The sequence below is a fragment of the Saccoglossus kowalevskii genome, chromosome 22 (assembly GCF_978046115.1).
Source record: "Saccoglossus kowalevskii chromosome 22, keSacKowa6.1, whole genome shotgun sequence".
Classification (NCBI taxonomy): domain Eukaryota; kingdom Metazoa; phylum Hemichordata; class Enteropneusta; family Harrimaniidae; genus Saccoglossus; species Saccoglossus kowalevskii.
The window spans coordinates 7803422-7830994 of NC_140662.1; the positions used below are offsets into that span (position 1 = coordinate 7803422).

The 27573-nt window shown below is 34.8% G+C and overlaps 1 protein-coding gene across 1 annotated transcript in view; it reads left to right on the plus strand.

The window, feature by feature from the left end:
- The window catches only part of LOC100313698 (p75 neurotrophin receptor-like protein), a 29056-nt gene extending 12473 nt beyond the window's left edge, over positions 1–16583 (plus strand). The window contains 4 exon segments of the mRNA NM_001168153.1: positions 8370–8859; positions 13562–13781; positions 14541–14677; positions 15259–16583. Of these exon segments, the coding sequence (NP_001161625.1) occupies positions 8370–8859; positions 13562–13781; positions 14541–14677; positions 15259–15581 (1170 nt within the window). The 3' untranslated portion in view covers positions 15582–16583.
- The last annotated feature ends 10990 nt before the right edge of the window (positions 16584–27573 follow it).

Consider the following 27573-nt stretch of genomic DNA (forward strand, 5'->3'; position numbering starts at 1 on the left):
TGTCAATTAAAACCTATGGAATAGTTTCACTTGTCAATTCAACCCCATGAAATGCACTCACTTGTCAATTAAAATCTATGGAATAGTTTCACTCGTCAATTCAACCCCATGGAATGCTCTCACTTGTCAATTAAAACCTATGGAATAGTTTCACTTGTCAATTCAACCCCATGGAATGCACTCACTTGTCAATTAAAATCTATGGAATAGTTTCACTCGTCAATTCAACCCCATGGAATGCTCTCACTTGTCAATTAAAACCTATGGAATAGTTTCACTTGTCAATTCAACCCCATGAAATGCACTCACTTGTCAATTAAAATCTATGGAATAGTTTCACTAGTCAATTCAACTCCATGGAATGCTCTCACTTGTCAATTAAAACTTATGGAATAGTTTCACTTGTCAATTCAACCCCATGGAATGCACTCACTTGTCAATTAAAACCTATGGAATAGTTTCACTTGTCAATTCAACCACATGGAATGCTCTCACTTGTCAATTAAAACCTATGGAATAGTTTCACTTGTCAATTCAACCCCATGAAATGCACTCACTTGTCAATTAAAATCTATGGAATAGTTTCACTAGTCAATTTAACCCCATGGAATGCTCTCACTTGTCAATTAAAACCTATGGAATAGTTTCACTTGTCAATTCAACCCCATGGAATGCACTCACTTGTCAATTAAAATCTATGGAATAGTTTCACTCGTCAATTCAACCCCATGGAATGCTCTCACTTGTCAATTAAAACCTATGGAATAGTTTCACTTGTCAATTCAACCCCATGGAATGCACTCACTTGTCAATTAAAATCTATGGAATAGTTTCACTCGTCAATTCAACCCCATGGAATGCTCTCACTTGTCAATTAAAACCTATGGAATAGTTTCACTTGTCAATTCAACCCCATGAAATGCACTCACTTGTCAATTAAAATCTATGGAATAGTTTCACTAGTCAATTCAACTCCATGGAATGCTCTCACTTGTCAATTAAAACTTATGGAATAGTTTCACTTGTCAATTCAACCCCATGGAATGCACTCACTTGTCAATTAAAACCTATGGAATAGTTTCACTTGTCAATTCAACCACATGGAATGCTGCTCTCACTTGTCAATTAAAATCTATGGAATAGTTTCACTTGTCAATTCAACCCCATGGAATGCTGCTCTCACTTGTCAATTAAAACTTATAGAATAGTTTCACTTGTCAATTCAACCCCATGGAATGCACTCACTTGTCAATTAAAACTTATGGAATAGTTTCACTTGTCATTTCAAACCTATTGAGTAAATTTACTTGTCAATTAACCTGCATGGAATGGTTTCACTTACCAATTCAAACCCATAAGAATGGTTTTTTTGTCAATTATACCCATGGTATGGTCTCACTTGTCAATTCAAACTCTTTGAGTGGATTTTTGTCAATTAACCCACATGGAATGGTTTCACTTATTAATGCAAACCCATAATAATGTTTTCCCTTCTCATTTCAAGCCCATGCAATGGTTTCACTTGCCAATTCAGACCCATGAATGGGCTTCATTTATGAATTCAAACCCATAATGTTTTCATTTGTCAATAGAAACCTATGTACTGGGTTCACTTGTCATTTCAAAGCCATGCAATGGTTTCACTTGTCCAAGTCAAACCCATGGATTGGCTTCATTTATGAATTCAAACCCATAATGTTTTCATTTGTCAATAGAAACCTATGTACTGGGTTCACTTGTCATTTCAAAGCCATGCAATGGTTTCACTTGTCATTTCAAACCCAAGCTCGGAGATGCACTTCTATCAGATACAATACAGTAAATATTTTAACAAAATTCCATACACCACAATTACATTTCATAGTTGATCATTTTATATCTTGCTAATCACATTTGCTGTTAATGTTCATTGTGTTGATTATTCTCTCCAATTAATTCAAAACTGCATGTATTTGGGAAGGCCTTCAATGAGTCTACACATAGACCAAATTGATGAACATTACTTTGCCAGATGCAGTTAGATAAATAATAGTAATAGTCATTATAATAATAATAATATTAATAATAATAAAATAACTGCAACACAACTGGTTCTAGTGAATAAAGTAGAAATAGCAGTAAAACAGTTAATGTATGATTTTCAGTCAAGAATTAATTTCTTACGTAGTAAAAACCTAACCAAGCTTGAAAATTAGATTTTTATAGTTGTTTTCACTATACGCATTAAATGGGTGATGGTATGAGACTTATATGTTTCTATTTTATGAGTGCTCGCAGTGAACAAGTATTGGAGGTTTTAGTGGTGTCCTTCAATTCAAGGACACATACATTATATTGTCTGAAAAAGCTATATTATTTAATATTTCAGGCAGATCAGATTTTGGGGAAAGGAAAATATGTTTTGTATGTTTTCTATTTGTAGCGCATGCATTTATGTAAATGACTGAGGTGTGTATAAGGTAAAAATTAGTCATATTTTATTGATCCAGTATACTGTATAGGCATTATTTATTCACTACGCCTCAATTTTGCTATTTTCGTCGATAAGTAAAATTCGCTAAATTAAATTTACATGAACGTGTAAAATAACAATAAAACTCAATTGTTTCTCTGCCAAATTCATGAACGTGAAACCCGATAAAAAAAGGCTTAAAAATCAAAATAGAGAGATTATATGTTGTTGAAAATAAATTCTTCTACTGTACTATGTATACAGCTATTGGTCTACATGTGATTCTATTGGAGACATATTTTCAATAGAAACAAATAGGATATTTGCATAATATATTCAAGATCATTATTACATAATAAAATTAATGCACATAAAATAATCATGTTTGATATAACATTAAATTTCTCCTAAAAAATATGGTCATAAGACATAAATTTTTTAATAATTGTTAATATTGAATGTTTTATTATTTACTGTCTAAATAGCTTTTAAAATATTACAAATATATATTTGAAAATATTTCAATGAAATTGGGTATCTATTTGGATCACAAAGTAATATTTAGAAACATTGTACCTACTGTAAAACTATTTATTTTCACTGGCATTTAATTTCACAATTTTGATTTTCAAGCCTTTTCTCTGGGTTTTAATTTCATGAATTTTGCAGAAAAACAATAAGTTCTATTATTTAGTTCTATTCTACTTATTTTACATGTTCATTAGCAAAAATAACAAAATTAAAACCCAGTGATTAATTAATACATTTACAGTACTGTAAAATACTTTATTTTAGATGGAATTAATTTTCGCTGAAAAGACTTTGAGTGTTCAGTATGGAATTTATTTTCACTGATTTCTGACGAGTTGAATGTTAAATATAGGAAAATAGGTATATTCACTGGATTTTATTTTCACTTAATCATTCCTTCAGCGAAAATAGCAAAAATTAATTCCAAGCGAAAATAAAGTATTCCACAGTAATTTATTTAGAATGATATTTGTGAAAAACGCCACAAAAGGAGGGTAGGTATAAAGTGATAGGAGGGGTCACCATGAATTGAAATAATTGAACAAAATGGCAAGTTGAATCTTTAACATGGGGTCAAGAGGAGAGAATAAACCAACTTCCAAACACTTTGTTTATTGATTCACATAAAATCATGTCAACAGACACGTAAACGACAATATACTAACATCCAATCATTTTATAGAGAGTGGTGACTTTTATGTTTCACACACTGAGTCGGCTTAAGAGTATTGAATTGTTCGTGTGCAATGGAAACTACCGAAGACTTTTGCTTTCAATGCTGGATATTATTGCTCAGTCATGAATATTTAAATTTACTGCCTTATGTCGTCTATGCGGCTCTTAACAGTTGTACGTATTTTATGGAGTCTGCATTGTGCATGTGCTTGCCACTCTTTGTAACTCTACAATCAAAGTGATTCTGTTGTCGGTTAAACAGGAAAAGCTTTGAAGTGTTATTACGGCAGACAGGAGAACCCTTTGGGAAGCTTAATCATTTTAAGTTGTAAAAAAATGAGTAATATTAAATGAAAGTTTGGCGTTTTATCGGAAGATTACTTGTGAGATTTCCGTGGCTGCCTGATTACTGGATGACTTCTCATAAAATTTCATCTGCCCAGGACATACAGACATTTTATGATGGACTTTACTTTTATTGCACACTAAAAATAGCAAATTCACCTAAACTAAAATCTTGTATGTGTAACATGAATATCCTGATATACTAAATATTGGAAAATCAATATTCACATGGTTTATTCGATAATCGTAACATGCACCTCACGGGATATGTGGACGCAAGTTGTTACACTCGAAACAATTAAATTAAAGTGAAAAAAATGAATGCTTGTACAGTGTTTGAATTTGCAAGATGCTTTCATTTCTTGATTATGCTATAATTAAGGGATATAACCAGATATGTATATTTCACTGAATACGCAATGCATCATGGTTGTTATTCCAGAACTTGTGTATCACTGTCACAATCCGCCATAAGGTTGTATCAAACAATTCAATATATCGCGAATAGACTTTGAGAGGCTTTGATTGATTTGTGTGTATGTTTAGAATGTTTGAATTTTCATAAACTTCAAATGAAGTAATGTTTGTAATGTTTGAAGTTTGCAGGAGGCAACACGAGTAAAATAATCGTCCTATACATTCATAGATGAGGGACCTAATTGGCTATATAAGAAACAACTCCAAAATATTGTTTGCATCTCAGACATCAAAATTTATGCTGTACACCAAATATTGATTTTGTGATATTTTCATCTTCAATTGTGAAACAAAAAATTATATGTGATTCTGTGACTCGATGACACCCTAAGATGCTGAAAACTCAGAGACTTGATGACACCCTAAGATGCTGAAAACTCACAGTGACTTGACTGATGATACCCTAAGATGCTGAAAACTCAGAGACTTGATAACACCCTAAGATGCTTAAAACTAGTAGTGACTTGGCTGATGACACCCTAAAATGCTTAAAACTCATAGTTACTTGGCTGATGACACCCTAAGATGCTTAAAACTCAGTGACTTGACTGATGACACCCTAAGATGCTTAAAACTCATAGTGACTTGACTGATGACACCCTAAGATGCTTAAAACTAATAGTGACTTAACTGATGACACCCTAAGATACTGAAAACTCATAGTGACTTGACTGATGACACCCTAAGATGCTAAAAACAAATAAATCTATTTTCAGTAATTTCTGGTTTTTAGCAAAACAGTTCTGGCGCAGATATCTTGTGGATGTCGTAACTGTTACATTACTTCACATGCTAAAGACATCAAACAAAATGTTGCCAACTGTACAACTTAAGTAGTTAAAACAGAACATTGAAACTAAATAAAAAAAACTTTATTGGGCAGCCATAATGTGAATACAAAGTCCCTATGAATCTGTGATGAATAAAAAACATTTTTTATTCTCAGCTAACTTTTTAAATATCATACTATTAAAAGAGTAAAAGAGATGTTACATAATACATGTATGCAGAGGATAAAGCAATCTCTAGTAAAAACTTATGAGTCTTGCATCTGATATTAGTGTATTATCTGCAAACCTCTGAAATTAGGGATGTACCACTTAAAAAAAGGGGGCATATTCAATAGTCGGCATATTAAAAATAAATTATACATTGTATTGGTGTCAATTTCTTACAAAGCTCACAAATACCTAATTTGGAACAGATTTTGACTACTGTAATTTTAGCTGGAACAAATTTTTGTAGCAAATTTATTTTCACTGATTTTTGACAAGTTGAATGTAAAATGTAAGAAAATATTGACTGGTTTTATTTTATAATACAGTGTGTATTTCATTGATTTAAATTAAGAAAGACAATTTTGCAGTCAATATAATTGAAACTTAGTGAATAATTCAAGCATTCCACGTTGTATTACGGTCAAAATAAGTAACATTTTAATGGTTCAGTATACAATAAATTTAATTTTTGGTTTATATGCGCTTCTAATAGAGTAAATATGGTACAATTATCTAATGGACCTTGCATGCTAGGTTAGTGTTAATACATAAATTACTACCGGTAGTTACTCTGTTCAGCTGGCTTTTTGGCAATACCAGGCTCTTAGCACATGGTGTAGTTGTTTGTACAACCTTCAAAAAAGGATTGCATAATCTTTTTTTATTAATTTAATATAAATAATGGTATAAAACAGGCCAAGGATGGGAAATACTTGAGTTGCTACCATAGCAACAACTCAAGTACATTATGGCGGAAGTATTCATTAATGCTATTAAATTTTTCTTTATTTTGTTTTCTTGCTCTTTGAAACAGAAACTATTCACTGTTTCGTTTCCAAATATAAATACTAGTTTTGTATTTGTTTTATTACAAGTGTATTTGCATTTGAGGCACACTTAAGTTTGTATTCTTCATACTGTAAATGCATTAATTAGTCACTAATTTTTAATTTGCTATTTTTGCTGATAAGTGAAACCTGCAAAATTAAATCTATGTGAACATGTAAAATAACAATACAACTCTTTATTTCTTTGATAAATTTGTGAAATTAAAACACAGTGAAAAAGCTCAAAATATCAAAATAGTAAAATTAAATGTCAGTGAAAATAAATGGATTTGTTTCTATATATTCCCAACCAACATTTCTATGTAAAAAAAAAATATAAACCAGAAAAAAAAAATTAAATATTTTCAAATTTTGGGGGTTCATATGATTCTAACAAACTGTATCAACCATGTTCCGTCTTCTGCTGCCAGATGGTAGTCAATGCCATGCAGACCTAGACAATATCAGATCTGCAAGCAAATAGTTGGTTATTGTTAAGCAACTAATGCTTTGTTTACTTTGATTAATGACTCACAGTTTGGCAGTGACAGTTCTTTTGTTTTCTTAACTCTTCTCATGTCTGTGGGTGTGGCCTTTCTTTTCTCCAGTTATGCAAGAGTACCTATGATCAAAGAGGCTTCTGGGAATTGAGTTGTCTGGACAGTGATCTTGATAAGTGCCAGACAACAAAGCTGAAACCCTGACTACTATTTGGACATCATATGTACTGACCCTGGCTATTTTGTTTACCATTTTAATTGAATCTTATAAGACTTTACTTCCATATACACCTCACTGTGCAACCCAGAGTTGCAGGAGGAACCATAAGACAGATTTGTTTATTTTGTTTACTCTTCAATCTGTGTAATTATAATCTGAGCAGTAAATCTGCTGTAAGATTAAGCTTTGTAACCCACCCCCTTTATTATGATTTATTACAAATCCTTATTCTCTTTGTCTGCCCCCCCCAAATATAATTGGTTCCTCCCTAGCATGGAGAGTCATAAAAGCCTCCTTTGTGTCTTTCTTAGATGTTATCTTGGTGCAACATTTCCATTATATTTGATGGGACATGTAGCATTTGATGTCACCGACTTAATATTGAATACACCTTACTACAATAATTATAGTGATTAAAATAGAAAGCACATTAATTAATTAAAATCTGTAAATATTATGATTATATTCCATGTCATGCTGAATGTAGCTTTTATTCTGAGCAATATAAATATGGATGCTTTCAATTTTCTTTTATTCATCCAAAAATATATGTAACATATATTTATTGATAACTGTTGCCATAGGGATTGTCCTATAATTGTAATTTTGAAGAAATTATGATTAAAAAATAATTTACAAAAATATTTTTAATCATTTAGTGTCAATTGAAATTTATTGTTGCTGAATAATTGACTTTAAAAATGTTTGTTGCTCACAGTTGTTACATTAACCTTTTCACCACCAGATTTTCTTGCCCAAATTTGTCTGCACTTACTTTTTTCTAAATTTTTTCAATGTTTCTGAAAATGAACCCTAATTATGGAGCCAACAGACAAAATTTGAGTCAATTTTCGGTTTGTACTACAATAAATTGGCTATTTTTGTCCCAATCTTCTGAAAGAAATTGCAGACGATAACAGATGTATTTTGTGAGTTTTTCCACTTGTTCCCATGTTAGAAAGTCAGCAACATTCACTGTGTTCCAGATCATTGGTTTCACTTTTAAACAGTTTCTTTCTATTTGGGTGGGATGCAGCAGAAACATAGCATACAGCAGAAATAGTCTTGTAATTGAATGCAAATAGGCCGGGATCGAAGCTAGAAAATGTTTTTTCACTGCATTTTGTCACATACTACATACTTTGTGTGATGTTTTAACACCATGGTATTATTGAATTTACTCATTCACTTGTTGTTATGGAAACAGTTTTGACAGGCCAGACCATCAAAACTACACAATCTGATTGAAATATCATTGTACTTTCAAGACCGCTAATTTATTGTTAATTCTGATTGATTTATTTTAATCATTTTTTAAAATTCTGTTATATTCTTCATTTTTAGGGGATGTTATATTGTATGGGATGTCCAAGTGAAAGTATTACAATAACAGGGGAATGTTGTGAGCAGTGCGGACCAGGAACAGGTGTGGTCCAATCTTGTACGGGAACTAACAATACTGTCTGTGAGCAGTGTGAGACAGAGACAACATTTTCATCAGACTGGAGTCATATTACACCATGTCAACAGTGCAGCAGTTGTCCAACCAACATGCAGGTGAAGATTCCTTGCAATGCAACGCATGATACTGTATGCGAATGTGCTACTAATTATTATATGAACGACAAAGACTTCAGTTGCAGTCAATGTGATATGTGTCCAGCGGGGTATGGTGCTTTTGTTGCTTGTGGACCTTTACAGAATTCTGTATGCGCAGCATGTGGTAACGGAACATATTCCGACGAAACCAGCACAATGGCGGAATGCAAGCAATGTGCCGTGTGTGACATGTTTTTACGAGCATGTAACGAATTGACCAATACTGTCTGTTTTGGTAAGTTCACAAAAATCATTTTGCTTTTTGCAGAAATTGCGTTTGATAGCGTTCATTTTATATAGGTATGCAGGTTTATTCCGAGGATTGCTATTAAAATTTTAATGTGAAGGTTTTTTATCTTACCTCAGGTGTTGCCAACTCACTAAATTTATCGAAACTTGAACCTGAGTGCCATTTGAAAATTCATCTATCACAAGTCAAACTATCGGTTATCAACAAACAAACACCAGACTCTCTTGTCCAAATTTGTCTGCACATTTTTCTTGTGTTTTTCTATATTTCTGGAAATGAACCCTAATTCTGAAGCTAACTGACAAAATTTGAGTCAATTTTCAGTTTTTACTCAAAAAATTTGACTATTTTTGTCCCAATCTTCTGAAGGAAGTTGCAGACTATTAGTAGGACTATTATGAGAATTTGTGATGTAAAGAAGGAACTGGTGCTGAAAATGCTCAGCTTAGCCTCATAAGAGTTGAGATTCAACTACAGCTGAGTTTTTCCATAATATCAAAATCTGAACAACAATGTAATTATAATGAAAACAAAATCTCATCGAATTCAAAAGTTAACTGTAGCTACCCAATTTTACATCATTGTTGATACAACAAAAACGTATACATGTATGGCTTTACTATATTAAAGGATAAATAAATTTTCATAAAAAATAATAATGAAGGCAAAAATTTTAGAATAAAAATAATTTTACAAACAAATTGATTAGAATTTTGTTTGGCATGATAAAAAAACAGTATTATTATGTGAGTATACTATGAGTATATGCGATAGGGGAACATTGCACTGTAAAGTATACTGATAGATTTATTAGCATAATTGCATGAAGAATTGTATCTTATTACAAAACAGTTTGTCTTGCCAGATTTATGCATGGGCCACATGATAATAATTAAGTTAAACTTCCCAAAATGCAAAGCATATACAATGACTGTTTATGTTTCCTGTCTCATTTATTTCCCATCATGCAGTGCATATTGATATTTCCCATCATCCACTGCAATATTGATGTGTTTTTTATGGCATGGCACTCCAACTGTGACCTTTCCACACCACTGGCTCATTCTATAAGTTCTGACCTTGCATCCACATACATTAATTTTTATGAGTTGGACAGTAAAATGCTAGTATCCATCAAAAGTTTGATGAAATCTCTTAAAAAGAGTTTCAATTCCAGCTGCTTTCAAAATAATCTGCTTCAGAATTAGAAAGCTAGTGATGTTTGCTTGCACAATGCTGGGATTGACTTTATCCAATGTGTTTGCCTGCACAGTGCTGGGATTGACTTTATCCAATGTGTTTGCCTGCACAGTGCTGGGATTGACTTTACCCACTTTGCCTGCACAGTGCTGGGATTGACTTTACCCACTTTGCCTGCACAGTGCTGGGATTGACTTTACCCACTTTGCCTGCACAGTGCTGGGATTGACTTTACCCACTTTGCCTGCACAGTGCTGGGATTGACTTTACCCACTTTGCCTGCACAGTGCTGGGATTGACTTTACCCACTTTGCCTGCACAGTGCTGGGATTGACTTTACCCACTTTGCCTGCACAGTGCTGGGATTGACTTTTACCCACTTTGCCTGCACAGTGCTGGGATTGACTTTTACCCACTTTGCCTGCACAGTGCTGGGATTGACTTTTACCCACTTTGCCTGCACAGTGCTGGGATTGACTTTACCCACTTTGCCTGCACAGTGCTGGGATTGACTTTTACCCACTTTGCCTGCACAGTGCTGGGATTGACTTTACCCACTTTGCCTGCACAGTGCTGGGATTGACTTTTACCCACTTTGCCTGCACAGTGCTGGGATTGACTTTACCCACTTTGCCTGCACAGTGCTGGGATTGACTTTACCCACTTTGCCTGCACAGTGCTGGGATTGACTTTACCCACTTTGCCTGCACAGTGCTGGGATTGACTTTACCCACTTTGCCTGCACAGTGCTGGGATTGACTTTACCCACTTTGCCTGCACAGTGCTGGGATTGACTTTACCCACTTTGCCTGCACAGTGCTGGGATTGACTTTACCCACTTTGCCTGCACAGTGCTGGGATTGACTTTACCCACTTTGCCTGCACAGTGCTGGGATTGACTTTACCCACTTTGCCTGCACAGTGCTGGGATTGACTTTACCCACTTTGCCTGCACAGTGCTGGGATTGACTTTACCCACTTTGCTTGCACAGTACTGGGATTAGCTCAATCCACTGTGCACTTATTCATAGAGCAATAAAGATTATTATTTCAACATCAAGGTAACTGAAAACTTACTTCGTAATCGTAAGGTTCATACAAATCTATAATTCTATGCCTAGTACAAACGCTAACAGCAGCCATTTTGATTGATAATTTTAGTGTAAAACAAAACTCATGTAAACTGCTCTGTGATTGGTCAGCAAAATTCGCTGGATAGAAATCTTGTTGAACAAAATTTATATGGGCATTGAGACAAATGTACATGTACGTAGGGCATGAAAATGATGAAAAAATTCAAACAAAATAAATAATAATTTAATAAATTTGGAATAAAATAAAATAAAATAAAGCCTGTACGCTAGATTTTAATCAGATTGCAGATTGTAAGTAATTGTATGAGGATTGCACTCTACCAACATTTTAAAAATGAATTTCTGCTAATCCAATTTCTGTAAATTTACAAATTAGTTTCTAAAAATACCATGCTGATAATGACACTGTCATGGTCAAGTTGAATTCAAGATTGCATGATATCACATGATACCACGTTAATTTTGTATTGAAATTCAAATACTGACTGCAATGTAATGAAGTGAAAATCATGCACTCAACTTTTCAGCACAAGTTAAGATGAATGATAGTGTTACAGTGTACAGATAATAAAACATTGAACTTGCCCATAAAAACAACTCAACCTTGGAATATCAATTAGTTCACATATTTATGAGAAGATATTATAACCCTATTTGGACATATATTTTATTTATTATCACTACATCAGCATTGCTGCCGCTGTCCTGTTTATTTGTCATAATTTATGATTTTAAGGCTGATGTCTATTTGAACTTGAACTACACATACCTTTCCATGAATCTACTTTATAGGGATGTATGCATGTACTGTGGAATGCTTTATTTTCGCTTGGAATTCATTTTCACTATTTTCGCTGAAGGAATGATTCAGTGAAAATAAAATCCAGCGAATTTACTTTTTTTCGTATATTTTACATTAAACTTGTCAAAAATCAGTGAAAATAAATTTCATACAAAAGACCAAAAAAGTCTATTCAGCGAAAATTAAATCCAGCTAAAATAAAGTATTTTACAGTATGTTAAAAGTTGAAATTTATTAAATAAAAAAACAATATTTGCACTATTAGAAGCATATTTCTAATAAAAGTGCCCAAAAACTAAAGAATGTGATTTTTTGAGCATGATCTGTTGTTCTAATAAGCATATGTACTGGGTATTACTAATACTATATTTATGTTATTAGTAATGCTTGATGTAGGCAACTGAGGTTTGTATATCTATCAAAATAAGACATATTGCAATGACGTGAAGTATGCAATAAATTCAACAATGAGTAATTGGCAATATGTAAGTAAATTTGGTAATATTAAGTGCAAATATATAGAAGAAAAAAAAGTGCAAATATTTTACAATAAATATGGTAATATTATGAGTTAAAATATATTACAGTAAATACAATAATTTTAACTAAACGTAATATAGTAATTCTGTGTAATAAATTTGTTGTTTCAAGTGTTCATTCATTTAAAATCATTTTATTGATATATGTATAATAATATTGCTGGGTTCACAGACACTCAACAAAATTATTTTGTTTAGAGAGTAATTGATCTTTTGTGGTCTGGTAATGAAACGGAAATACGTGAAATAAATCTAGTTTCTGTTACTAACTTTAATTGTATATATCACATGGAGGACAAAACTAGTACAAAATACATTCATTACAAACAAACGGTTGCCATAGTAAAGACTCATTACCAAAATAGTGTTCAATATATTATCTGATATCCTGAACGTTTTTGTTACTTTTCTCAAACTTTTGTCTTTTATTTAGTGTACACTCCCCATAATTCTCAGCATTGTGTTGTAATTTACATTGTTAGCGTTGGTAGCATCTCCAGTACTCTGCATCCATGCTTGTTTTTGAATTCCTGATTAGTCCTAATTGTACGCCATGGAAACCAATAAATCTGGCACCACTGCTTGATATTGTAATAAAGTGGCAATCGATATCTAATTACAAACATGCAAATCAAATAATAGTATTGTAATTACGTTGTCATGGAATTGCCAGGTTGCTCAAAAATAATGAAAATATATAATTGTTAACTATTCTCTATAGAGGGCAGTATTTGATTTTTCACCTTATCTCTTCAAATGAACTTTGAAAGGCACCCATGAGCATATAGTATCTCCATTGTTTGTGTCGAGTACATTATCCATTGAAATTGACACCATGATAATTTTTTTTTTCGATAATTAATCAGAATAGGCATTTACATTGTTTAATGTTAAACAGTAAATATTCAACATTCACATAAAAAACTTTAATAAAAGAAGTTACGACTTTCACATTCCCTACTCAGTGGGATTGCTATTTATTTATTATCTTGAAATATAGTATTGTGTGACTTTTAAAACGCTTATATACATTGATCCATTATTCTTTGCAGATGAAAGCGTTTATTCAATCGACTCAGTGACCTCATCAGTGTCATTGACTCTAACCACTGGAGGAGAGGATTCAGTAAACTACATTGTTGATGATTCCAGTAGTAACGTGGTACCGATATATTGCTCTGTGCTGGGTGCAGTAATCGTGGGATTGCTTGTATATGTTGCTTGCAAAAGATATAAAATATGGAAAAATAAACAAAAGCATTACAAAGCAAGGTAAGTTGAGGGCGCTATTGTACTTATTGGTTGGAGTACTTTCTGAACTCAATAGTGTGGTTTGCTTTACTCAGTTACATCAGAGTTCCAGCTAACTATTCAAAATATATTAAAGAATAGCTGAACAGAATACATTTTGTCTAAATGTTTCTCTCTATTACTTCTATGGTACGACTAATTTTGTTTGACAAGGTAAATATTTGGCTAAATATTCATTAACCTAGAGGGCGCTTTATATGACAAATCTTATAGAAGAGAAAACAAAAAAAGTGCCTTATTATTCATATTTTAAGAACATTTAATACTATGCCAATTACAATCGAATAGATATACTATAAAGCAAAAAACATGTTTCGCATTTTGTCATCGTGCATGTCAGGATGAGAAGGAAAACCTTTTTTTTTTGCCTGAGGTGTTTAGGTTTAGTTTCATTTATTCAATATGATCATCTGAAACAAACACATGCAAACAATAACTTAAAATACAAAACAATACAACACGAGGTGTATAGATGCATACTGTGAAATACTTTTTTTTAACTGGAATTAATTTATGCTGAAATGTCATTTTGTATGAAGTTTATTTTCACTGATTTTTGTTGAGTTTGGATGTAAAATATAGAGAAAAAAAGGCATTTTCACTAGTTTTAAATTGCCACAAATTCTTTTTTACAGCGAAAATAAATTCCATTTGAAAATAAAGTATTTTACAGTAGGCTGAAGGTAATTAAGTAATTGAATATTAATTGATTTTTTTCAGTCGAACGAGTCCAGTGAAGGGTCCTCCATTACGTGATGTGGAGATGGGTAAAGGCCATGGTAGTGACAGCGGCGTGTTTACGAACACTGATAATGTTAGCGCTGTCAATGGTTGCGCCAGAATGCCTCTGATGTCATGTAAGTATAGTGCCCTCGTATTTACAATACTGCAAACTAAATGAATTTATGAAAGACACCATTTCAAAAACTCATGCGAGTCGGTGAATTTGTGAAAACAGAGTCACATCATTCATTGAAATCGGTTTCCACAGTAACGCCATTAAATCTTTAATATATCATTTTTTTTAGCTAAAGCAGCATCATTTCATCCCATTTTATGTTTTTAGTTTTTTCTGGAAAAGATGTGTTTAAATTTGCATAGTTAGAATGCAACTACAATCATCTACTGTAAAATACTTTATTCCAGCTGGAATTAAATTTTGCTGAAATAACTTTTTTGGGTATTTTGCATGGAATTTATTTTCACTGATTGTTGACAAGTTGAATGTAAAATATAGGAAAAAATGTAAATTCACTGTATTTTATTTTCACTGAAACATTCCTAAATTTCAAGCGAAAACAATGTTTTTTACAGTATATACATACCATTGTTATGTTAATGTAATTAGGTTAATACAGTAAATTTATAATATTACTACTTGATCATTTATTGCAGTGGTTTGTTTATCTTTTGATTTTGTTATTTATTAACCTCACAGTGCCCAGTACTACGTTATTTAGAGACATTGCAGAGGATAAGAAAAGACAGATAGAACTATTACTCTGTACAACACGGCGAGATGGAAGAGATTGGAGAGCTCTCGCCAGGGAACTTGACTTCTCAGATAACTCAATCATGGAATTCTCAAATAGTGTTGGCAAGCACAGTCCAGTCCGCAAATTACTTTGTCAGTGGAGTAAAAGAGACAATGCGTGTCTGGGACTCTTAGTGACATCACTACACAGAATACAGAGAGACGACATCACTAAGTTAATACCCATATATGTGAACTTAGCTAATGTTGCTTCCCTACCATCGTGATGAACAATATAAAGATATATTGCTTTGTGATTCTTGATGAACTGCAGCATTGCACCCGCCCCTCATCACTGTACTGTTGGAGTCTGCCAATGACTCTGGGTGGCTGTGGATTAATCCATTAACTGAGCTAGGGGTGGAAGGTGGTTAAAGGATCACAGCAATGCTAACGTTACGAACAACAAAATATTTTGTCTTAAATGTAAATAATTTAGGTGTTTTTCTGATGATATTTACCATGACAACAATGTTTTAAAATTGATGTCAATTGAGTACAAGTTACTGCATTTAAAAATACCACAAGTAGACTAAACCATAGAAATGGCACTGCCCAGTCTGGCTTCCTCACACTTTATTTTCTTAGTGTACATGTGTTTTGTTACAGGAAACATTTTCATTTTTTTCATTGCCATATGTTATGCATTCCTACCAAGAGTCTTGCATTTCAGTTTTTGGGAAATCCAAAACTACTCTTTCAATAATGCTTTTTCTCATCATTTATTAATTAGCATTAACTGTATCACTTTATTTGAAAATAAGTACAAATGTTTGGTTACTGCAGATATTAAAAAACAAGAACAGTTAATGTTAATTAATAAATTAACTTTATTAATCTGTTAGGATCTGTTTCATTGGATTATTAAGAGAACAAATATGATTGGTCAAATTCTGAATGCCTAATTTGAATATTTGAGTTTATTCATCACATGATTCGTCAGTTTGTTAAAACAATGTAACCCTAAACTGAATACTGATTCATGTTTGCTCAGTTTTTCATTGTAGATCCATTTAGACCATGTACAACTATACCGGTTGCCAGTTTTGTGAGAAAAAAAACATCAATTTTTTTGTAGCAGTAAACATTTTTCATTAGGTTAGGGAGTCAATTTACTCCCTCCCTGTGAACTCGTATTTATGTATGCTTCATCTGACACTGATGTAATCTGTGAGAAGACTTTACACTTACTTCATTTCAAAAAACAATTAAAATATTTATTATAATTTCAAGACTGGTGTTTTTTTATTGTATTTTAATATATGGTATGCATGGTGATTTTAACAGTGAAATAGACACCAGATGTCACCACATTGGTCTAAGGTAACTATAACTTTAATGAATAAGGCTGGTCCTCAGTAGTATATAATTTCAAAAACTTATATGATATTATTTTATGTTTAATATAAGTCTTAAATGAGGCTGATTGCAATGTGTATGTGTTTGAAAATGTCTTGAATATAGGCAGGTTCCAGGTTGTTATATTTAGTGTTTTTCCATGTTCTGAATATAGGTTCGTTCCAGGTCATTATATAGTGTATTTGCATGTACTGAATATAGGCAGGTTCTTGGTTGTTATTTTGTTTTTTTGTGTGTCCTGAATATAGGCAGGTTCCAGGTCATTGTTTAGTGTATTTGTATGTCCTGGATATAGGTTGGTTCCAGGTCATTATTTAGTGTATTTGGATGTTTTGAATATAGGCTGGTTCCAGGTCATTATTTAGTGTATTTGCATGTTTTGAATATATGCAGGTTCCAGGTCATTTTTTAGTGTATTTGCATGTCCTGAATATAGGTTGGTTCCGGATCATTATTTTGTGTCTTTGCATACTATGAATATAGGCAGGTTCCAGGTCATTGTTTAGTGTATTTGCGTGTCCTGAATATAGGCAGGTTCCGGATCATTATTTAGTGTATTTGCACATCCTGAATATAGGCAGGTTCCAGGTCATTGTTTAGTGTATTTGCATTTCCTGAATATAGGCTGTTTCCGTGTCATTATTTTGTGCATTTGCATACCCTGAATATAGGCAGGTTCCAGGTCATTATTTAGTGTATTTGCATGTTCTGAATATAGGCTGATTCCAGGTCATTATTTTGTGTATTTGCATAGGCTGGTTCTGGGTCATTATTTAGTGTATTTGCATGTCTTGAACATAGGCAGGTTCCAGGTCATTGTTTAGTGTATTTGCATTTCCTGAATATAGGCTGGTTCCAGGTCATTATTTAGTGTCTATTATAGGATGGGCCCCATGAAGCCTCCTCTCAAGTCATTAAAAACAAGTATGATATATTATCAACAGTAAAGACAACAATTTCAAGTCAAAGTCAAACTGGAAGATTGGAAACTTGAGTCGATATTCTGTTTTTTGTAGACTAGCTGGCACAATCTCAACTACCCAATTTCTCTTTTAAAAATGATTGATTGTATTGCTAGTTACCAATTCATAGACCTACCAATGTCACCACCATAGTTGCATTGTATTGCTAGTTACCAATTCATAGACCTACCAATACTTCACCATAGTTGCATTCTATTGCAAGTTACCAATTCACATGCCTACCAATGTCGTCACCATAGTTGCATTTTGTTGCCTGTTACTAATTTATAGGCCTGCCAATGCCGTCACCATAGTTGCATTTTGTTGCTAGTTACCAATTCACATGCCTACCAACGCCATCATTATAGTTGCATTATATTGCTATCTACCAATTCATAGGCTCACCAATGTCACCACCATAATAGCATTGTATTGCTAGTTACCAATTCATAGACCTACCAATACTTCACCACAGTTGCATTCTATTGCTAGTTACCAATTCACATGCCTAACAATGCCATCATCATAGTTGCATTTTGTTGCTGGTTACGTATTTATAGGCCTACCAATGTCATCACCATAGTTGCATTTTGTTGCTAGTTACTAATTTATAGGCCTACCAATTCCGTCACCATAGTTGCATTCTATTGCTAGTTACCAATTCACATGCCTACCAATACCATCATTATAGTTGCATTTTATTGCTAGTTACCAATTCATAGGCTCACCAATGTCACCACCATAGTAGCATTGTATTGCTAGTTACTAATTCTTAGGCCTACCAATACTTCACCATAGTTGCATTCTATTGCTAGTTACCAATTCACATGCCTACCAATGCTATCATCGTAGTTGCATTTTATTGCTAGTCACGAATTCATAGACCTACTAATGCCACCACCAAATTTGCATTTTGTTGCTAGTTACTCATTTTTAGGCCTACCAATGCCGTCACCATAGTTGCATTATGTTGCTAGTTACTAATTTATAGGCCTACCAATGCCGTCACCATAGTTGCATTTTGTTGCTAGTTACCAATTCACATGCCTACTAATGCCATAATCATAGTTGCATTTTATTGCTAGTTATCAATTCATAGGCCTACCAATACTTCACCATAGTTGCATTCTATTGCTAGTTACCATTTCATAGGCCTACCAATGCCAGCATCATAGTAGCATTGTATTGCTAGTTACTATTTTTTAGGCCTACCAATACTTCACCATAGTTGCATTTTATTGCTAGTTACCAATTCATAGGCTCACCAATGTCACCACCATAGTTGCATTGTATTGCTAGTTACCAATTCACATGCCTACCAATGCCGTCATTATAGTTGCATTGTATTGCTACTTACCAATTCATAGGCTCACCAATGTCACCACCATAATAGCATTGTATTGCTAGTTACCAATTCATAGACCTACCAATACTTCACCACAGTTGCATTCTATTGCTAGTTACCAATTCACATGCCTACCAATGCCATCATCATAGTTGCATTTTATTGCTAGTTACCAATTCATAGACCTACCAATGCCACCACCATAGTTGCATTATATTGCTAGTTACCAATTCACATGCCTACCAATGCCATCATTATAGTTGCATTTTATTGCTAGTTACCAATTCATAGGCTCACCAATGTCACCACCATAATAGCATTGTATTGCTAGTTACTAATTCATAGACCTATCAATACTTCACCATAGTTGCACGCTATTGCAAGTTACCAATTCACATGCCTACCAATGCCGTCACCATATTTGCATTTTGTTGCTGGTTACTAATTCATAGACCTACCAATGCCACCACCATAGTAGCATTGTATTGCTAGTTACTAATTTTTAGGCCTACCAATACTTCACCATAGTTGCATTATATTGCTAGTTACCAATTCACATGCCTACCAATGCCATGATCATATATGCATTTTATTGCTAGTTACAAATTCATAGACCTACCAATGTCACCACCATAGTTGCATTGTATTGCTATTTACCAATTCATAGACCTACCAATACTTAACCATAGTTGCATTCTATTGCAAGTTACCAATTCACATGCCTACCAATGCCATCACCATATTTGCATTTTGTTGCTGGTTACTAATTCATAGACCTACCAATGCCACCACCATTGTAGCATTGTATTGCTAGTTACTAATTTTTAGGCCTACCAATACTTCACCATAGTTGCATTTTATTGCTAGTTGCCAATTCATACGCTCACCAATGTCACCACCATAGTAGCATTGTATTGCAAGTTACCAATTCACATGCCTACCAATGCCATCACCATATTTGCATTTTGTTGCTGGTTACTAATTCATAGACCTACCAATGCCACCACCATTGTAGCATTGTATTGCTAGTTACTAATTCATAGACCTACCAATACTTAACCATAGTTGCATTCTATTGCAAGTTACCAATTCACATGCCTACCAATGCCATCACCATATTTGCATTTTGTTGCTGGTTACTAATTCATAGACCTACCAATGCCACCACCATTGTAGCATTGTATTGCTAGTTACTAATTTTTAGGCCTACCAATACTTCACCATAGTTGCATTTTATTGCTAGTTACCAATTCATACGCTCACCAATGTCACCACCATAGTAGCATTGTATTGCAAGTTACCAATTCACATGCCTACCAATGCCATCACCATATTTGCATTTTGTTGCTAGTTACCAATTCATAGGCTCACCAATGTCACCACCATAGTAGCATTGTATTGCTAGTTACTAATTCATAGACCTACCAATACTTCACCATAGTTGCATTCTATTGCAAGTTACCAATTCACATGCCTACCAATGCCGTCACCATAGTTGCATTTTGTTGCCTGTTACTAATTTATAGGCCTGCCAATGCCGTCACCATAGTTTCATTTTGTTGCTAGTTACCAATTCACATGCCTACCGATGCCATCATTATAGTTGCATTGTATTGCTACCTACCAAATCATAGGCTCACCAATGTCACCACCATAATAGCATTGTATTGCTAGTTACCAATTCATAGACCTACCAATACTTCACCATAGTTTCATTCTATTGCTAGTTACAAATTCACATGCCTACCAATGCCATCATCATAGTTGCATTATATTGCTAGTTACCAATTCATAGGCCTACCGATTCCAGCACCATAGTAGCGTTGTATTGCTAGTTACAAATTCATAGACCTACCAATACTTCACCATAGTTGCATTCTATTGCTAGTTACCAATTCACATGCCTAACAATGCCATCATTATAGTTGCATTGTATTGCTACTTACCAATTCATAGGCTCACCAATGTCACCACCATAATAGCATTGTATTGCTAGTTACCAATTCATAGACCTACCAATACTTGGCCACAGTTGCATTCTATTGCTAGTTACAAATTCACATGCCTACCAATGCCATCATCATAGTTGCATTATATTGCTAGTTACCAATTCATAGGCTCACCAATGTCACCACCATAGTTGCATTGTATTGCTAGTTACCAATTCATAGACCTACCAATACTTCACCATAGTTGCATTCTATTGCAAGTTACCAATTCACATGCCTACCAATGCCGTCACCATAGTTGCATTTTGTTGCCTGTTACTAATTTATAGGCCTGCCAATGCCGTCACCATAGTTTCATTTTGTTGCTAGTTACCAATTCACATGCCTACCAATGCCATCATTATAGTTGCATTGTATTGCTACCTACCAAATCATAGGCTCACCAATGTCACCACCATAATAGCATTGTATTGCTAGTTACCAATTCATAGACCTACCAATACTTCACCATAGTTTCATTCTATTGCTAGTTACAAATTCACATGCCTACCAATGCCATCATCATAGTTGCATTATATTGCTAGTTACCAATTCATAGGCCTACCGATTCTAGCACCATAGTAGCGTTGTATTGCTAGTTACAAATTCATAGACCTACCAATACTTCACCATAGTTGCATTCTATTGCTAGTTACCAATTCACATGCCTACCAATGCCATCATTATAGTTGCATTGTATTGCTACTTACCATTTCATAGGCTCACCAATGTCACCACCATAATAGCATTGTATTGCTAGTTACTAATTCATAGACGTACCAATACTTCACCACAGTTGCATTCTATTGCTAGTTACAAATTCACATGCCTACCAATGCCATCATCATAGTTGCATTATATTGCTAGTTACCAATTCATAGGCCTACCGATTCCAGCACCATAGTAGCATTGTATTGCTAGTTACAAATTTTCAGGCCTACCAATACTTCACCATAGTTGCATTTTATTGCTAGTTACCAATTCATAGGCTCACCAATGTCACCACCATAGTTGCATTGTATTGCTAGTTACTACTTCATAGGCCTACCAATACTTCACAATAGTTGTGTATTGGCAGTAGTCCAATTCGTAGACCTACGAACGTTCATGAACATCACAATTAAATGATATATGTAGCACTGTATTCTACATTCAGTATACTATATAGAGCAAAATGATCGTGGTGACGAAACTTTGATCGACATTGAAATGTCGGTAACTTGAATATACTGCGTTTCAAATCAGTCACGATGTCGTGTACAGATTTACGTCATGAAAGTGTTGAATTTTCTTATTATTCTCTGAACTATTTAACAATTCGCAAACGAAACTTCGACCCACACACCACCGCAGCCGAACAGAATTATCACTCGTGTGATTATATTGAAATGTCAGTCGGTTAGGTCAAATACAGAAAAAATAGAATGCTGAATAAAAAATATCTTTTCCGGAAAAAATAACAGTTGCTATAATATGAGTAAATAGATCCTAGTAAGAGTTATATTTCTAACATCCTGTGTTGATTCAGGTATGGGACCAAATTCAGATTATTTCCATTTATTTTTCTGTCCACTTAAAATCCGTTAACTTAATATGCGACTTTTATTATGTCTTCATACTATGGGAGATTATTTTTATTTCACGTTTTTCAGCGACTAAAACGGGGGGAACTCTATCTAAGTTATAATAAGATTGACATTTGCACTTAATCAAATATTGCAACATATTTTGGACAACTTCTTACAAAGTGATACTTGATAAAACACTCGGATGAACGTCGATCAGTTCTTCGCTTGAGTAAATGCAAATGTCGACCTTTTCCCATGATGCAATGCGCGAAACACAGAGAAAAGGTTCCAAAGATGTGCGCGTTTTGTATTTGATGAAACATTCCGAAGTTATGGCGTTATGCAAACCCCAATTTTCTTCCCATAGGTCTTTACGCTTTACGCAATAGTACCTCTGTCTTCACCTCTCCACAGGCAGCCTTCAATTTTGTGGTCAGTAAAAACGTAAATACCAACCATTTTATCGCAGACTATGTTTTTCAAGGTAATGTTATTGTTATTAAAATGGCGTACGTGATACACTAAAACTTGTAAGGAATACGTTCTGTTAACGTATATAGTTAGGAAAGAAACATTAAACACCAATTTCATTGAAAGGAGTTTCCTAACATTTATTTCCGTTCATCTTGTAGTCTGGTGAATATATCAATACTATTTCTGGCTTGAACGGATTCGATTTTCCGTGTCTAACAGTAATAGAACACAAAGGTTGTAGTAAGTTTATAAAGTTAGTCATTTATCGTATAATCTACTGTCGTGATAACTTTGAAAGGACTACAGTTTCCTAGCGTGAACACAGTCCCTCAACACGCGTATTTTAATTTTATTAATCGAACATTTCGAATATGCAAATGAGTTCTATGTAAAGCTGTTTTGTGCAGTGATGATAAGAGTTCGTGCAAACCCATCAAATTCTGTCAAAGGCATGAACGATACTGCTTCTATCGTCACGTAGATGATTGATGGCCCGTGATGGTCACACGGATGCTTCATTTTGCGTGGCCTTGGATACAAGTGTTTTCGTTATTGCTGTTTTCAGGAAATGTATCTTGCGTGAACATTCTGAAAGAATTTGGCCGACGTTGGGCCGAGAAAACAGGAGAAAACACATACTTCGTCGTACAATCGATGTATCTAAGTTGAGATCGTTGGAAGAAGTTCAATTGTGGGAACAATCACACAGGTATTTTCCTTTGGAGTTTGATTTCACGATCGGTAAAAGAGAATCCACGACACCGCCACCTACTAAGTATTTTGCTTTGCGCCAGCGAGTCAAGCTTACGGCAAAGCAATGGACAAAACACCAAGGAGGTGTGCACTTTCCTGGAATTGTACACAGTATATGGAAAGGCTCTTGAAAAGAGCGACTATACTGGAGGTAACTTTTTAGACGCCCTGTCGTTGGTGTACCACTACGTGATGTGTGAGGGGAATCAATGGTCTATCGACGCCGATCTGCAACATTGCCCAAATCCGTGTTTGGGCAACCCGTGCTCTCGTGTCGGGAATTCCATACCCAAATCATGCATGGTGTTCACCTATCCCGAAGATGAACAATCTCCTCTCCGTAAAAGCAATCGTGATTTCACTTGCCAGTGCAAAAAAGGTTACATACTGCCATACCACAAGCTCCTGTCTCAAGGCACGAACCCGAACCCTTCAACTTTTGATAATATTCGCTCTCGTATAGTAAAATATAACATACAGTCGTGTATACAAATGACTGGCGCTTCGCACGCCTTTTTGATAGCTAATGAACGCCTTGCCTTCCGTAGATTAGACGAACTGCAATCCTTCCCTGAAGCGATCCTACAGTTTCCAAAATATTTTGACTTCACCGTCAAAATAAGAGGATTATCACTTTTGAGAGCTTGTTTAGAACAAAACGTTGTAGGTGCTTGCTCGGGCAAGAATATTAAGACTGTCTACTCGGATAAAATTGAAAATATGGGATATACAGGAGAAAAATTAGATGATGCGATAATGCTGACTTTTAATTACTTAATATGTGCCATAACATATAAAACCAACTTGCATTTTGCACAGTACTCCCATTGTCACAATCCATGTTTGTTCAATCCCTGTGAACACGCGGAGCACGCCATCAGCGATGGATGTTACACTTTTCCTGATATACTGAGGTATCCGAAATTATCGACCAGTTCCTTGCGTCTTAGTGGGAAGTTCGCGAATAGACTGTGGTCATGTAAATGTAAGAAAGGTTACGGACACGTGATCAGCTCCAACACGGAAGACGACGATGCATATATGACTTCGCTGCACCAGTGTTTAGACACTTTTGATAACTGTGATGGCGTGGAATGTCCCGCGGGAAGTGTTTGCGTAGATACAGGTCCAGGCAAAGAATGTCGTTTTTGTCACAACAAACCTTGTAAGAACGGCGGAACTTGCGTGGAAAGAGGGGACTCTAATTAAGAATGTGTGTGCGTTAACGGTTACTCGAGGGATAAATGTGAAAATGAAACACCGTCTGCGTGGGGACAGTGGGGACAGTGGGCGTCATGTTCGGAATCTTGCGGTGACGGTTTGACATTGAGATCTCGGACAGGTATTTCTGGTAAAATTACTGGCAAAGAGGACATTATGACGGCACTTTGCAACCCTTGTAGACCAGATTTTGATTACTCGCAATATGCGTTCACAAACTGCAATGGTGGCCTAAACCCGAAATCGGTATTTGTGGTTTATCATTTGTATTTATTTTGTTAAAAAATAGTTAAAAAACATATATATTTATTTTAAAAAAATTATTCGTTTTACATTGTAATTACTTTTGTCCGAGGGAGACCTTTCATTACTTACAAAATTACAAAATAAAATGCGCGGGAATGTTTCGAAAAATTATTTACTTTTAATATAAATTTCATTTTGGCTAAAATGCCACCATTTTTACACAATTTATGTCAAATCAAATTTCTTCGCAAATGATCTTGATTGAGGTATAATTCCAACCATTCGCCAGGCATCGACTGAACGCACTGATTCTGGACCCTCAACCACGCCACCAACGGTATAATTCATCGGTGCTTTGAAAATGATATTGAATACGACCTGGAGCGATGACTATGGCACTACCATAATACCATTGTGTAATTTGCATAACTGCTGGTACCCGCAATAATAACAACAACAACAATAATATAATAATAATAATAATAATAATAATAATAATAATAATAATAATAATAATTTATTGCCTCCTTAGAAATACTATTTCTATACGTTGACAGCAATACATTTATTTTTGCAAAACAATATTCAATGAATAAAATGCAATGTCAATATTAAGTATGGATAACCAAATCTATTTTTTTCAAATATTAAGAACATATTCCCCGACTTATTTAATAATATGGTCGTTGCTGTTACTCAACAAGTCTTTAAACTTCTGAAAATTATCTGTCACTCCAGTCCAAAATCGGCATAAACCATAACGCAATTCCAAATTATAATGCATTGTGGGGCTGTTATGTCAACCGCTCGTGCAACTCGAATCCCATAATGCACTATAATTTAATGTTATTTCGCTCTCCCCACAGAGTGCGTTTGCTCACAGCATAGACGACTTTCCAGGAAGTCGAAGATACATCTTTTCGCATGTGCGCGCATGCCGTTTTGGGGTGTAACGTAAACTTGCACGCGTGATATTGTGCTTCCGGGTGTACCAATCGACGTAACAAAAATAAAATTCTCTTCTATCGACTATCAGTAATCTGACATGTTTGTATTTTCCGCCATGACAAAGTAGAGTCAGGGGGGATTGGCACGAGAGGGCGCAATCCGATTTGAATGGAACGTTTCGATGTCAGTCGTTCATCGTCGTTCATAGACCATCGTCGAAGCAACAACGCCCTATTCACAAGCAGATGAAATAATTTCAGCGATTTATTTACAGAATAATCTTCAACAAAACTTAGAAACATTTCTTCGAAAAATACAGGCTCTAAAATTATGTCTATTGCAAAGCAATTCAACCGAAAGCCAGTTTGACGCACTGAAGCCTGAGTTCTACGCGGGATTTTATTGCATTCAAAATTGTTCCACTTCAAACTGCGCATGCACACACACTGTGGTTTCTTGAAATGCATACTAATTAGGTAACTTGTAACTGATAAAAGTTACTGAAAACAGTTTTAGCAATTTTGAGCAGTAGCACTAGAGTGAAATATAAACGCGCCTCTGCCTTCTCCGTGAGTTTCATAACTTGCTATTATTACGGTGAAGAAATAACCTGTCGTTACTTTCAACAGTTTGCTGGAGTCCGATCGAAAACGTGTCTCAAAAAATACCTTTACATCATTTTTCCGATTAATTTTTCAGTTCGTAACGATAGAATCAGTCAATTTAGAACTAACATGTATGCTATCGAAAAGCATTTTGGCACAATTTTACTGAAAAGACGAGTTTTTCATTGCTCATGAATATTAATTTATGCAAATGAGACGAGTATTTCAACCAATCGTGTCATGCAACTCCCCCCGGGGGGGGGGGGCATTGACGCTGCAGTTCGGCGTCTTCTACACCGATCTGACGCATATCGCGCTAGGTGTGCCGGAGTTTGTTCGAAATTTCGAACGTCGAAGTCAATTGTGGATTGCCACGTATTTTACGGATATATTAAATCGTTTCAAAGACATGTTTACTAAATAATGATAAATGAAACTTAGAAAACTTGTAAGAAAACCTGGGCCCAAATTGCACAAATTGCAATAAGTTTACGCTGCTAGAGTCTGGTTAGGATGGAGTTCTACGCGTGATTTTATTGCGCTCAAGGACTTTCTATTTTCGAACTAGTTGAAACCGGAAATAACCATTGACGCTGCAGTTCGGCGTCTTCTACACCAATCTGACGCATATCGCGCTAGGTGTGCCGGGAGTTTGTTCGAAATTTCGAACGTTTCGAAGTCATTGTTGATTGCCACGTATTTTACGGATATATTGAATCCGTTTCAGAGACCTGCTTACTAAATAATGAT